Source organism: Oncorhynchus nerka, linkage group LG22, assembly GCF_034236695.1.
Source record: "Oncorhynchus nerka isolate Pitt River linkage group LG22, Oner_Uvic_2.0, whole genome shotgun sequence".
Classification (NCBI taxonomy): Eukaryota; Metazoa; Chordata; class Actinopteri; order Salmoniformes; family Salmonidae; genus Oncorhynchus; species Oncorhynchus nerka.
Genome location: NC_088417.1, coordinates 84,703,777 through 84,719,111, shown reverse-complemented (window position 1 = coordinate 84,719,111; position 15,335 = coordinate 84,703,777). Strand labels below are relative to the sequence as shown.

Below are 15,335 nucleotides of genomic sequence, written 5' to 3'. Positions count from 1 at the left end.
CTGTTAGGGTTAGGTGATCATTAACTTGATTAAGAATTGTGCACACAACCATTTCAGTTTATTCAATCTTAGGTAGTACATCCTTTTCCAATCCATACTATTATAGTACTAAACCTGAGTTTACTTGTTTGCTGCATTGTAAATATATGTGTTGACATGTAAACATCAAAGTCTGCAAACAACACTAAATCCTGGGTTTACGTTTGCAAACTGCTCTAAATTATGGATTCGTCATTATAGAGAGAGACCCCATGACGATGCACAGTTGTACAGTTAAGTTTTGGGGTGCCTGCAGAATCTAGGACTGAAAGGCTGCATTTACACAGGCAAACCAATTCTGATCTTTCCCCTCTAATTGGTCTTTAGACCAAAGCACATGAGACCTTTTCACAACAGATATTTTTCAGAGCTGACCTGATTGGTCAACAGAGAAAATGTGTGAAAAAAATACCAGAATTTGGCTGCCTGTCTAAAAGCAGCCAAAGTGCCTTCCGCAGTCTTACCAGTACAGCACTACTAGGTCACTAAAGAGCAGGCAAGGTGCAGGAAGATTACTCAGTAGCACACATTTGAGATTTTAGCAGACTATCTTATGCAGAGGGACTTACAGTAACAATTAAGGTTAAGTGCCTTGCTCAAGGGCACATTTTTCACCTAGTCGGCTTGGGGATCCAAACCAGCAACCTTTCGGTTACTGACCCTTAACTGCTAGGCTACTTGCCGCCCACTACTCATGTTAATAAGCAGATGGATAAGAAGCCTAAACTTGTAGCCTAAACACAAGCAATATAATAGAAGTTGGTCCACATTGACCCCTGTAATGGCTTTCTTTGCACCCTTTCCCTACAGTATGTTCAATTGATCTGTTAATTAACTAATTATGTAAATATTGACATGTGGTCAACATTGTCATTGGAAACACTAGTGACCTGAAATTTCTGCAATTATGTCCTGTAATTTGTTAGATTTTATATCCACAGTCCCATGAAGTCTGGCCGGTGAAATGTCCCACTCACATTATATTGACAGAGTAATCAAACAATTAACCAAATAGTATAATATATATAGTATAATATATATGTTAATCAATCAATCACTCAGCCAATCATCACCATTTTGACACTTGACAATCACATGAACATACGTTTTCATATTTGTTACAGTTATGAAATGTTATATGAAACAAAACACTTCCCATCAGAATAGCATTACACATACATAGCCTGACGTTACTGGTGGACAAGGAATGTATGAAATTACATATTGAAAGCGGAAAAGCTGAGAAGCGCACACACAACTCAGCTGGCGCGGTTATTTGGTGCACGTTCACAGTAAATTAGGACATGGTTTGCAGCTCGATGACCAGTTTGAGAGGAGGGAGAGCGTGAATTGTGTTGCCTAAATGAGATTAAAAAAGCGGGTGGCTTCTGTTTGTTCCAAAAAGGCGTCGTATCGGCACTGACAGCAGTGTGAATATCGACGCAGAACGACGAGGCCAACTCTCACGCTCAGCTACACCGCGAAATGTTGACGTCTATTCTGGAGATTCTTATCCTACGGATATGTCTTGAACAGTGCGGTTTTGTACACGGTAAGTAGCCTAATTTGAGGGCAAAGGTTTATTATCGTGGCATATCTCAACGTGACGGTACAACAATGCGTTATGACCATTGCACCTGTCTATATGTTGTCTTTACACAGGAATGAACGCGGTAATTCCTTGCTTTCGTTCAATGAAAATGGTCCAAGACGGACACTCGGACAGCCTGTTTTGCATTGTGCACTCACCGTATTTATTATTTCAGCAGTTGCCTATAAACGCCTACGTCTGAGTGAAAGAAACGCTTTAATAATTGCGTTTAGCCTTTAGGGGAGTCGGTCATAAATGCAGCCAGGCAAAAGGCCCTCGCCTGTGTTTTGTGTAGCCTACGCCATCGTTTATATGAAAAAGAATGCATACTATTTTTAACTGGTCAGTTTGGGTCATTGGTTTGGTTACAATGAACCTGAAATTGATATGGCTGTGTAGGGCAAGTGTTTATTTGTAAACTTCTCCTCTCCGACATTCGCTCTCAGTACAGGATTGTCCCCCAGTGATTGTATTTATTCCTGAAGATGGGGGGGGGGGGGGGATTGGTATGGTGTCGACAACGCTGGGGCGGCGTAGCAAAACTGCATTCTCTGCTGGGGTGGTTACGTCCGTGATTTATTTGGGGGGTCAAAGATTCGGACATGTTGCAGTAGAAGGGAGATCCCACGACGTGAGAAATGTGCATGAGGGCATAGTCTGAGGGATTGTACAGTTGGGATATAAAGTACTGTGGGGGCGCACAATCAGCTGGGGATACGAAGTACCCTGCGAGAGAGAGACTGGTTGAGTTTCCTATGCTGAGGCAGTGAAGAGATCAGATCTCCCAAGGGTGAGTGAGTCTCCCCCCCCAATTGGATAGGCCTGAAGAGATGAGTTGAATTAAGGTGGATTTTTTTGCAATTATGGCCACGGTGATCAACTTCACTGATGGAGCGGAAATAACAGAAGAGGTTGTGGTAATTATTATTATTATTATTTTTTACCTTTATTTAACCAGGCAAGTCAGTTAAAAACAAATTCTTATTTTCAATGACTGCCTAGGAACAGTGGGCTAACTGCCTGTTCAGGGGCAGAACGACAGAATGACCTTGTCAGCTCGGGGGTTTGAACTTGCAACCTTCAGGTTACTAGTCCAACGCTCTTTTTTAATTTTTTAATTTTATTTCACCTTTATTTAACCAGGTAGGCTAGTTGAGAACAAGTTCTAATTTGCAACTGCGACCTGGCCAAGATAAAGCATAGCAGTGTGAGCAGACAACAGAGTTACACATGGAGTAAACAATTAACAAGTCAATAACACAAAAGGAAGAAAAAAAAGGGGAGTCTATATACATTGTGTGCAAAAGGCATGAGGTAGGCGAATAATTACAATTTTGCAGATTAACACTGGAGTGATAAATGATCAGATGGTCATGTATTGGTGTGCAAAAGAGCAGAAAAGTAAATAAATAAAAACAGTATGGGGATGAGGTAGGTAAAATGGGTGGGCTATTTACCGATAGACTATGTACAGCTGCAGCGATCGGTTAGCTGCTCAGATAGCAGATGTTTGAAGTTGGTGAGGGAGATAAAACCACTAGGCTACCCTAAAAATATTTGGGTGTAAGATTTTAGTACAGAAGATATACAGGAAGTTTAAGGGGTTCGTTCTGTCCTCTCAGGCCGGTGGCCTGGTGTAGGGTCGGTCGTTTATGGCCAAAGTGGGATGGGGTGGTGTTTTTTGGGGGATAGTCTATAGGTGCAGGTTTAGATGGTGGTGCAATTTAAGATTTTCCCATTTCCCTTTATTTTTGTGGCAATGTGCTATCCGCACTCCATCCTGCAAACAGTCTAGTCTGCCGGCGTTCAAAAGACCAAGGCCATGCAGACAGAAATGCGTCAGAGTTGTCCGTTTTTTATATTTCCATTGAACATGCCATACAAATAAAGACATTTTAATTAATTATATTAAGTGCCTTGATCCTGCTTATTGATAGCTTCTAGTCTACTGCAGTCACACACATAATATTTATTTGGGGATTCCTGTTGGATTGTGGTGAAGGGCAGTTAACTGCTCTGCTATATTACCCTATCCAGGACTTGACCCATTTGAAGTGTTTTCAGAGGTTTGATATTGACCAAGAAGGGGATAGATTTTTGCCCTAGCCCCTAGTATCTTCTGACTGGGGGAGTTAAGAGCCCCGACACTGAACATTAACACGCATTGCTTGCGGCACGTTTTTGGAAACATAAAGAACGTGTCTTTTTAATATCAGTCAGAAATTGTATTTATGTGTTTAGATTACTACACACTAGAGGTCGACCGATTTTATGATTTTTCAACACCGATACCTATTATTGTAGGACCAAAAAAGCCGATACCGATTAATCGGCCGATTTAATTACAACAATACTGAATGAACACTTATTTTAACTTAATATAATACATCAATAAAATAAATTTAGCCTCAAGTAAATAATGAAACATGTTCAATTTGGTTTAAATAATGCAAAGCGAGGGACGTTTGAAACGCTATTAGCGCGCGCTAACTAGCTAGCCATTTCACTTCGGTTACACCAGCCTCATCTTGGGAGTTGATAGGCTTGAAGTCATAAACAGCGCTTCTGCCTACCACCGCTCAGTCAAATACTTATAGATACTTGCATATAATCTGACTGAGCATACAACGCAGGACACGCTAGATAATATCTAGTAATATCATCAACCATGTGTAGTTAACTAGTGATTATGATTGATTGTTTTATTTAATAAGATAAGTTGCTAGCTAGCATTAAACTTATCTTGGCTTACTGCATTCGCGTAACAGCAAGTCTCCTTGTGGAGTGCAACGAGAGAGAGGCAGGTCGTTATTGCGTTGGACTAGTTAACTGTAAGGTTGCAAGATTGGATCCCGCGAGCTGAGTTTGAGTTTTATTTTTATTTTTACAGGGACAGTGCACATTAATCAACGTTTCAGTAAAAGTGCCGGTTTTAGCCAGCCGGCTAATTTTCAACCGCAGTCCCTGGGCAGGTTATTAAAAACAATTACAATATAGACAATAGTAACATAGAACAAGCAAGACATAGCAACATAGGACAAGCAAGACATAGCATACAGACAGAGCAACATAGGACAAAAAGCAGCAAGACAAAATTCATAAAAGCAACAAAGTGTTTCCACACCTCACAAGCTACAGACAACAGACAACATGGAAAGCGGCAACACACAGCTAGGGACCATGTTCACAAATCTGATTGACCTTTAGCCATGTCTTCAAGCATTTTGTGAAAGTGTGATTATGTGGTGCAGTTATGTGTGTCTGATGGCAGTGTATTCCAGACATGGGAAGCTCTCACAGAGAATGCAGATTTACTAAAGGTGCTTTTCCTTAGGGGAACTATACAGTCACCTCTCATGGCAGACCTTGTGGATCTGCTGCCATATGTCTGGGTTTTCTGTTTAACAAAAATATTGAGTGGAGGGGGAACCAGGCCATTAAGGATCTTGAATACAAGACATGCGTCGGTGTATTGCACAAGATTTTCCCAACTCGAGCTCATGCTTTCTAAGGATGTGACAATGATGATGGCTATTGGGCTTCCTATCAAGCACTTTGAGAGCCTGTTTGTAGACAGACTGAATAGGTTTTAATGTTGTACAGCAAGCTTGGGCCCAACTAGTCAAGCAGTATGTTAAGTGGGGGAGTATCATAGATTCGAAGTACAGTTTTGCTACCTCTGTAGTCAAAAAAAATCGTATAAATCGGAAATTAGCTAGGTTGAATTTTGTTATTTGAATGACCTTTTTCACATGCTTTTTAAAAGAGAGGTTGGAATCAAGTATGATGCCAAGGTACTTAAAATTGGATACCACCTGGAGCTTCTCCCCTGACACATAGACATCTGGCTCAGTAGCATCTGTTGCCCTCTTTGTGAAGAACATGCAAACAGTTTTTTTCACATTGAGATGCAAACACGAGTCACTGAGCCACTTTGTAACCTGGACCATTACAGTAGTGAGTTCTTGTGCAGCTTGTTGTTTGCTCTTTGCATGCACATATATCACTGTATCATCTGTATTCAACTGTATTCACCATGACAAGGTGAAAATCTGTCGTTCTGCTCCTGAACGAGGCAGTTAACCCACTGTTCCTAGGCCGTCATTGAAAATAAGAATGTGTTCTTAACTGACTTACCTAGTTAAATAAAGGTATACAAATATATATTTGAAAAAAATCGGCAAATCGGCACCCAAAAATACAGATTTCCGATTGTTATGAAAACTTGAAATCGGCCCTAATTAAATCAGCCATTCCGATTAATCGGTCGACCTCTACTACACACCTATTATATGGTTAGTGTTCACACATGGCCATATCTCCACGTTACATCGCTTGTTTACGGAAGACAAAGGCGGCCACCTGTGCTAATTAGCTATCAAACTGTTACACTGTACCCAAACCGGCCGCACGCCATCGTGCGCAAATTGATATGTAGGTTGAAATCTCAAAACAAACTCTGAACCAATTATATTAATTTGGGGACAGGTCGAAAAGCATTAAACATTTATGGCAATTTAGCTAGCTAGCTTTAGGTTGCTAGCTAATTTGTCCTATTTAGCTAGCTTGCTGTTGCTAGCTAATTTGTCCTGGAATATAAATGTTATTTTACCTGAAATGCACAAGGTCCTCTACTCTGACAATTAATCCACACAAAATGGTCAACCGAATAGTTTTTTTTGTCATCTATTCTCCTTCCAGGCTTTTTCTTCTTTGGACTTTATATGGCAATTGGCATCTAACTTTTGTCATGACGTTGGCCTGGGGGGGTAGGTTTATAAATCATAAATACCTCTTCACCCCCCCCCCCTTTTCCTCTCCCTACCCTACTGAGGTTACATTTGCAAAACCCTTGGTTAACATAGAGATTCTGGGAACATCAGAAGGTGGGGGGAAATGAACTATATTCTGGTTATCCGACCAATGGAACATATGTGGTGGTACTTAATGAATATGATGTCAGTTCGGTTGTCATCTGAGACATTCTCATCAATGATAAGATGACGTAAACTCTACAGTGGAAAGTCTACACATCAGAGTTATCGGATTCACATGGAATTGTTGTTCAATTTAAATGTTTGAATATGAAATTATTTGTGATGGGATGAAATGTGATTTTAGCTTCTAAAATGTGAGATTTGGGTTTTCATAAAATAGGGCTCTACTCAATCAGTGGCCTGCCCTTGTGAAGGGACATGGGCTACAAAACTTTTCAAACACGCCCTCCTCTCCCTTCCTATATAAGCCGTTGACAACAATATAACCATCTGTTCCGAGGATGTAGGACGAAGGTCCTATGTCAGAATGGTTCAGATAATAACTACAGAACGAAGCCAACATCAGCGTGAGCTTTGGTTACGAATGGTATGAACTTTTAACTCTTATTCACTACAGAAGTGATACCTCCTAGCCGTTGAGTTAGCAACAGCAGATGCAACGAGGGTTAGGATGGAACAGACAGAGTATCCCGTCTATTACCCAATGACGTAACCACAACGTATCCAATTGACAACCAGAGACATTCTTCAAAGGACTCTGTTTGGCAACACGGCCTTCCATCTACCACCAACCTAGCGAAGCGCAACTCAGAGTAAATATTTATTGCATTTTCCTTTTCCAAATGGGCGGTAATTTAGAATGCATCAGATACTGTATTTACAATAGCACAGCTTCTCCCTGTGTCCCTCAGTCTTCCTGCTCTTTCACTCAAACCCAGCCCTTTTCCTTTGTGTAACAAGCTGTCATATCTGTTCCGCCCGCTAGGGACATTTTCCTGTATGACGTAATTTGTAATCAAGTTATGATTTAATTATGTGTATGTGTAATTCTGTGTGATTAGTTAGGTATTTAGTAAATAAATGATTAACCTCTTCAGTCGACCCTCTACTTTTTTGAACATTTTGTTAAAAATCGCGCAACATTTCAGCGCCCTGCTACTCATGCCAGGAATATAGTACGTTCATATGGTTAGAATGTGTGGATAGGAAACCCTCGGACGTTTTTAAAACTGGTTAAATCACGACTGTGGCTATTACATAACGTGCGTTACATCGGAAAGCGCAGGAAAACCTGATCACAGAAAATGGAAATAAATATCCTTGCGCCACTTCCAGCAATTGTTAACAGTGAGCCGAATTAGATAAGACCGAGCATTCAACTCCCACAGCATCCCCATGTTGTCTAGAGTCTTGTGAATTGAATCATCTTTGATTCTTGGTTGAACCGAAAGAGGGGCACGACTTACCTCCAGTCTCCGCCCAGATCATTCCGGAAGAGCTCTCTCCTGAAATTTTTTCCAAGACGACAGCTAATGATTTCTACATCGCCTATGGATGATTTTTATCGCTTATTAACGTTTACTAATACCTAAAGTAGCATTACAAACGTATTTCGAAGTGTTTTGTGAAAGTTTATAGTCTACTTTTAGAATTTTAAAAAATGACGTTACGTTGTGAAATCGCTGTTTTTTTCGTTTATCACACAGTCTACATATAACGATATCTTGGCTTTATATGGCCCGATTTAATCGAAATAAAGACCCAATAGTGTTTATGGGACATCTAGGAGTGCCAACAAAGAAGATGGTGAAAGGTAATGACTGTTTTCTATTTTATTGTGCGGTTTGTGTAACGCCGAAATGCTAATTATTTTGTTTACGTCCCCTGCTGTGCTTTTCTGTTGTAGTGTATTGGTGCATGCTATCAGATAATAGCTTCTCATGCTGTCGCCGAAAAGCATTTTAAAAATCTGACTTGTTGCCTGGATTCACAACGAGTGTAGCTTTAATTTGATACCCTGCATGTGTATTTTAATGAACTTTTGAGTTTTAACTAATACTATTAGCATTTAGCGTAGCGCATTTGCATTTCCAGAGCTCTAGTTGGGACGCAAGCGTCCCAAGTAGAGGCAAGAGGTTAAACCCAATTTTGTATTGCTGATTCAAATTGTTAGCCAGCGTTCGTGCAGATAACTAGGAATTTACAACTTTCAGATGAGACTGAATTAAGATGAGGATTAATATTGACTGCGATTGATGTAAAATATTACTAGGTCTTTAAGAGTTTATTCGGACGATAACAGCTCTATATAAATATTATTTTGTTGTGCCCGACTGTCTAGTTAATTACATTTACATGATTAGCTCAATCAGGTGATATTAATTACGGAGAAATTCTTTTATAGAATAGCTTGTCATATCACTTAATCCGGCATAGCCAAAGACACAACACTTTCATTGGTGTATTACTACAACAGACCAGACCGAAGTTCCTTTTTATCACCCACGTGGGTATAACCAATGAGGAGATGGCACGTGGGTATCTGCTTCTATAAACAATGAGGAGATGGGAGAGGCAGGACTTGCACAGCGTCACAAATAGAACTGACTTCTATTTTTGCGCTTGGCAATGCAGATGCTCTTTGGTGTGCGCGAGCAGTGTGGGTGCAACGTACGCAAATGGTGTGGTCAGCATGCGCCCAACTTGTGTGTAAACGTAACTGGGGAGGAAATATAGTTCTTCAACTGGAGGCGCACAGCTTCTGGATCTATGCACAACCGCTACAGTAAGTGTATATTTATTTGAAAGATTATTTCTCACCGATGAAAGGGAAGGGGCCTATCTGCATGTATTTTGAAAACCGTTTTGAAGGGGCGATTTAACTTTTCTAAACTTTAAGACTGTCGGATACTTAGTTCACATGAAGACAAATGTGGGCGAATGTAATTGCTGAAAACCCTACATACGGATAAGGGTTTTTGAGAGCTGATTTTGAACCACTGTGAAAATGACATTTGTTAGTGTCAGCTGAGGGGCTTTTGTTGCGTCTCACACAGATCGTTTAATTTCTTTGTATAGAGTGAGACTGTATGCAAATTAGAGATTGGTTCATATCATAGGCTATATTCTCCCTGTTTATTTTGATAATGAGACCAATAGTGCTCAAAGGCACGTTGTCACCTGGCTGCCACAGAGGGTGGGGCTACAGACAGGAAATTAGTATTGTCATGGACAGACCGATCAAATCCAGGCTTCAACCAATTAGATATGCAAAATGGGATTGATACACATTTTTTAAAAGTTTTTTTTCTTACAAAAAAAAGTAGTCTATGCCTGAACGTGTTTAAACATTTAAACGTGTTAACCCTCGCAAGGCTGCAGGCCCAGACGGCATCCCCAGCCGCGCCCTCAGAGCATGCGCAGACCAGCTGGCCGGTGTGTTTACGGACATATTCAATCAATCCCTATACCAGTCTGCTGTTCCCACATGCTTCAAGAGGGCCACCATTGTTCCTGTTCCCAAGAAAGCTAAGGTAACTGAGCTAAACGACTACCGCCCCGTAGCACTCACTTCCGTCATCATGAAGTGCTTTGAGAGACTAGTCAAGGACCATATCACCTCCACCCTACCTGACACCCTAGACCCACTCCAATTTGCTTACCGCCCAAATAGGTCCACAGACGATGCAATCTCAACCACACTGCACACTGCCCTAACCCACCTGGACAAGAGGAATACCTATGTGAGAATGCTGTTCATCGACTACAGCTCGGCATTCAATACCATAGTACCCTCCAAGCTCGTCATCAAGCTCGAGACCCTGGGTCTCGACCCCGCCCTGTGCAACTGGGTACTGGACTTCCTGACGGGCCGCCCACAGGTGGTGAGGGTAGGCAACAACATCTCCTCCCGCTGATCCTCAACACGGGGCCCCACAAGGTGCGTTCTGAGCCCTCTCCTGTACTCCCTGTTCACCCACGACTGCGTGGCCATGCACGCCTCCAACTCAATCATCAAGTTTGCGGACGACACAACAGTGGTAGGCTTGATTACCAACAACGACGAGACGGCCTACAGGGAGGAGGTGAGGGCCCTCGGAGTGTGGTGTCAGGAAAATAACCTCACACTCAACGTCAACAAAACTAAGGAGATGATTGTGGACTTCAGGAAACAGCAGAGGGAACACCCCCTATCCACATCGATGGATCAGTAGTGGAGAGGGTAGCAAGTTTTAAGTTCCTCGGCATACACATCACAGACAAACTGAATTGGTCCACTCACACTGACAGCGTCGTGAAGAAGGCGCAGCAGCGCCTCTTCAACCTCAGGAGGCTGAAGAAATTCGGCTTGTCACCAAAAGCACTCACAAACTTCTACAGATGCACAATCGAGAGCATCCTGGCGGGCTGTATCACCGCCTGGTACGGCAACTGCTCCGCCCTCAACCGTAAGGCTCTCCAGAGGGTAGTGAGGTCTGCACAACGCATCACCCGGGGCAAACTACCTGCCCTCCAGGACACCTACACCACCCGATGTTACAGGAAGGCCATAAAGATCATCAAGGACATCAACCACCCGAACCACTGCCTGTTCACCCCGCTATCATCCAGAAGGCGAGGTCAGTACAGGTGCATCAAAGCTGGGACCGAGAGACTGAAAAACAGCTTCTATCTCAAGGCCATCAGACTGTTAAACAGCAATCACTAACATTGAGTGGCTGCTGCCAACACACTGTCATTGACACTGACCCAACTCCAGCCACTTTAATAATGGGAATTGATGGGAAATGATGTAAATATATCACTAGCCACTTTAAACAATGCTACCTTATATAATGTTACTTACCCTACACTATTCATCTCATATGCATATGTATATACTGTACTCTAGATCATCGACTGCATTCTTATGTCACTAGCCACTTTAACTATGCCACTTTGTTTACTTTGTCTACATACTCATCTCATATGTATATACTGTACTCGATACCATCTACTGTATGCTGCTCTGTACCATCACTCATTCATATATCCTTATGTACATATTCCTTATCCCCTTACACTGTGTATAAGACAGTAGTTTTGGAATTGTTAGTTAGATTACTTGTTGGTTATCACTGCATTGTCGGAACTAGAAGCACAAGCATTTCGCTACACTCGCATTAACATCTGCTAACCATGTGTATGTGACAAATAACATTTGATTTGATTTGATTTTGATTTGATTTTAATTTCAATATTTGCTCTAGTTTTCATTATGGAAACAGGTTTGTTCAGTATTTAACAATGAATTGAGTCATCTGATTTCACAATAACATCCATCTGAGACACAACATATTTTCTTGGAGTGTTTCTCAGGCTTACACAACTGCAAACACTTGATGAGAAGCCTACAATTCATGTAAAACTGGTGAAGTATGAGACAGGTGATCTTTAAAATGCCAATAGGCTTCAATAGGCCTACTTCAAAGTTTGGTTAGTAGGTGAATTCCCTAACGTATACTTAACAGAAATATAAACGCAGCATGTAAAGTGTTGGTCCCATGTTTCGTGAGCTGAAATAAAATATCCTATAATTTTTTTCACATGCACAAAATGCTTTTCTCTCACTTTGTGCACAAATATGATTACATCCCGGTTATTGAGCATTTCTCCTTTGCCAAGATAATCCATCCACCAGACAGGTGTGGGAATCAAGAAGCTGATTTAAACAGCATGAGCATTACACAGGTGCACCTTGTGCTTGGGACAATAAAAGGCAACTCTAAAATGTGTTTTGTCACAACGCAATGCCACAGATGTCTCAAGTTTTGAGGGAGCATGCAATTGGCATGCTGATTGCAGGAACGTCCACTAGAACTGAATTGACTGATTTCCTAACTCAGTAAAATCATTAATTGTTGCACTTATTTTTCTTCAGTTATAGCCTATTTTTATTAACACTGGATAAGCACAAACCCGCTGCCCCAGGCTCGCTAGCATGTTCACTTTTTAGTGAAGCAACCTCAGTGCAAAATGTGGTGCAGTAGCAGAGACATCTGATGAGTTTACTCCTGGTGAACTTTGCTTGCTCCGTATAACAGATGAGCAATACTACCTATACAGTTGACGGTTGTATTCACATGATTCAGCCTCATTGTGTGTATGTGTAACCAGTGTGAAATGGCTAGCTAGTTAGCTGTGCATGCTAGTAGCATTTCAATCAGTGACTTCACTCGCTCTAAGCCCTTAGTAGTTTCCCATGCTCTGCAAGGGCTGCGGCTTTATTGGATCGATGGGTAACGATGCTTCGAGGGTGACTGTAGTCAATATTCAGGTCTCTTGGTCAAGCCCAGGTTGGGGCAAGGAGAGAGATGGAAGCAACGCTGTTTACATATGATTATACTAGTCTCCATTCATTTTGTTAAATGGTCCCCCGCCCCCTCAGGACAAGCCTTATTATTCTGGAGATGGTTTGGAGGTCATAGGTTAAGCTCTAATGTAATCCACTCCAGTATCACTGCTGTTGCGCACCGGTCCTTACCTTTAGCCTTGCCTATTACTGGAAGGTTTTGGCATGAGTGGCATTGAGTAATGCAATCTGTAGACTGTGTAGGCCTGCAGCCATATCAGTGTCTTGTTTGGTAGTACTGCTGAGACTTATGCAAATGTCCACACTGCAAACACTTTGTTTTATATGATCCTATTGATTGTTCTTTGGCATTTTACCTCATCTGTTTGCGCCTGATCTGTTGGCTTGTTTAACGATGTCTATCAGAAATGGAACCTTATTTCTTATGTAGTGCCCTACTTTTGACTAGAGCTTATGGGGCTCTGTTCAAAACAAGTAATGCACCATTTAGGGAATAGGATGGCATTTCAGACTTATAATATGACCGTTGCCCAGGACAATTAGCACTGTCCCAGACAGACGATTGTGCTGGCGGTGTTGGCCTCCCAGCACGAGGTCTGTTAGTTCCCTGCTGCAGAAGGATCCCATGCTGAGGGGATGGGGATGGAGCAGGGGTTATTTCACATGGTCTGGCTGTACTTTCTCCTCTCTGCACTGGCTAGTGGCTTGCTGACACGTTTCACTGTGGCGGGCTGGTAACAACCCTAAGCAGGTGTACCTACAGCACAGCGTGTCATCGGTGTCGTCAAATTAACCAGTTGACGGTCATTTAGAATTGAACTCTTCTTGGCTGAACATGTCTGTATATTAATGGCTTTTTTTGTTTTCTGTGTTTTCTGTGCCCTACAACATCAAGGCCTTTCAATTCAGTGACAAACCAGATGGAACATACTTGCATTCCTTGAGGCCTGGAGACATGTACACTAGTTATACATAATGATGGTTTTGAGTTATCCAATCTTTAGTTTCTTTTTTCTTTCTTCCAGGATCAAAGACAGAATGTGAGCCCAGTCAGTTCCAGTGTGGGAACGGTCGCTGCATCCCGTCTGTCTGGCAGTGTGACGGGGATGAGGACTGCTCGGACGGGAGTGACGAGAACACCTGCGGTGAGGGTGACACACACACACACACGCTCTCTCTCCCGGTTCCGCAAAATTCGGTCAGATTGGTGACAAATCGGTGACACAGCCTACTGCGTTAGAAAACAAACCTTGCTATTTTTGAAATTTAACTAGACAAGTCAGTTAAGAACAAATTCTTAATGACAATGATGGCCTACCCGTTATAAGTTATATAATGAATCACCGATAAGTTATATAATGAATCACTATTCAGATGTTTAAAGCTGCTACTTTTTGGGCGACCTGACCAAATTCACATTGAAATGTGAATTATAGATCTGTCATTCTCATTGAAAGCAAGTCTCTAAGAAGTGGTAGATCTGTTCTATGTGCACTATTTCTATTCTTCCAGTTAAGTTTAATTTTTGTGTATTTTACTTTTGGTTTTGTACGTAAGCTTCAAACAGCTGAAAATACAGTGCATTTGGAAAGTATTCAGACACATTGACTTATTCCATATTTTGTTATGTTACAGCCTTACTGTAAAATGGATTCAATATTTTTTTTGCTCATATTACATGCTACCTTCGAAAATACCTAATATTTGGTGACAACTGATGCACCTTCTCCTTCGGTGTTGAAGTAAGCATGTACCTGTGTCGAGCCTGTAAAAACCCTTGGTCACTATATCTGGCTAGAAGGTCCACGTTAAAACTGTTGGCTGTCAATTCCTTCACCCGCTATATACTTAAAACTGATTGGTTTGGCTCGGTCCTTTTTATAGTGCTGTCCGGTTAAACATGAGGCCATCGCTGTACTCGTCATAGTCACCACCACACACAGCGGTTTCCTTTGAAGATGTTTATGATTTTGGTAATCCAAATGACTTAATCGTATTGTTGTGGTTATTTTGATGCACGCATAACATTCAGACATTCGTGTTACTGTCGACAATAGCAAGTCCTCAAACATGCGTCTTCTCCCATTGGAACGACGCCCACTCTGACCTGAGTGGGCGGGTAAAGTGTGCAGATGTGCATTTCCAAGCATTCTGGTTGGTTGGGAATGGCAGGGCTATGATTGGTGAGAAATAACTTGGGTATGCTGAAGAGCCAAACTAAGGGGACTTTAGGGAAACTGAAGGGATGGGGAGATAGAGGCGATGAGCAGGACAGCCTTTTTTAAAGCCGCCCCAATATTTCATATGGAAATATTAACATCCACAAAAAGGCCTCTAACCTAAATGGCACAGTTTCTAATGGGGCCCACAGTATTGAAAGGGCCAAAGTGTCTGAAAAGCCACAGGCCTTGAGGGGAAGCTTATTCCTAGCGGGCTACACCTACCCGGCTAGGCTTAAGGGCCGCCCCGTGTGGGAGGTACAGATATGCGGAGACGGTCCTGGGCTGCCCCAAGGAACACCATGTGGGTGGGCTAGGGCCCTCTAACTCAGCTTGTGCAGGGCAGCTGGGCCCCA

The 15,335-nt window shown here is 42.0% G+C and overlaps 1 protein-coding gene across 3 annotated transcripts in view; it reads left to right on the top strand.

Moving 5' to 3' along the window:
• Positions 1-1,214: 1,214 nt before the first annotated feature.
• Positions 1,215-15,335, top strand: part of LOC115119741 (very low-density lipoprotein receptor-like) — a 38,966-nt gene continuing 24,845 nt past the window's right edge. For 2 of the 3 annotated variants that reach the window (XM_029648604.2, XM_029648605.2), the window contains exons 1-2: positions 1,215-1,591; positions 13,786-13,905. In XM_029648604.2, coding sequence (XP_029504464.2) covers positions 1,525-1,591; positions 13,786-13,905 — 187 coding nt within the window. In that variant the 5' untranslated portion in view covers positions 1,215-1,524. The remainder of the gene's footprint in view (positions 1,592-13,785; positions 13,906-15,335) is intronic. The other variant, XM_029648603.2, reaches the window with a different exon arrangement.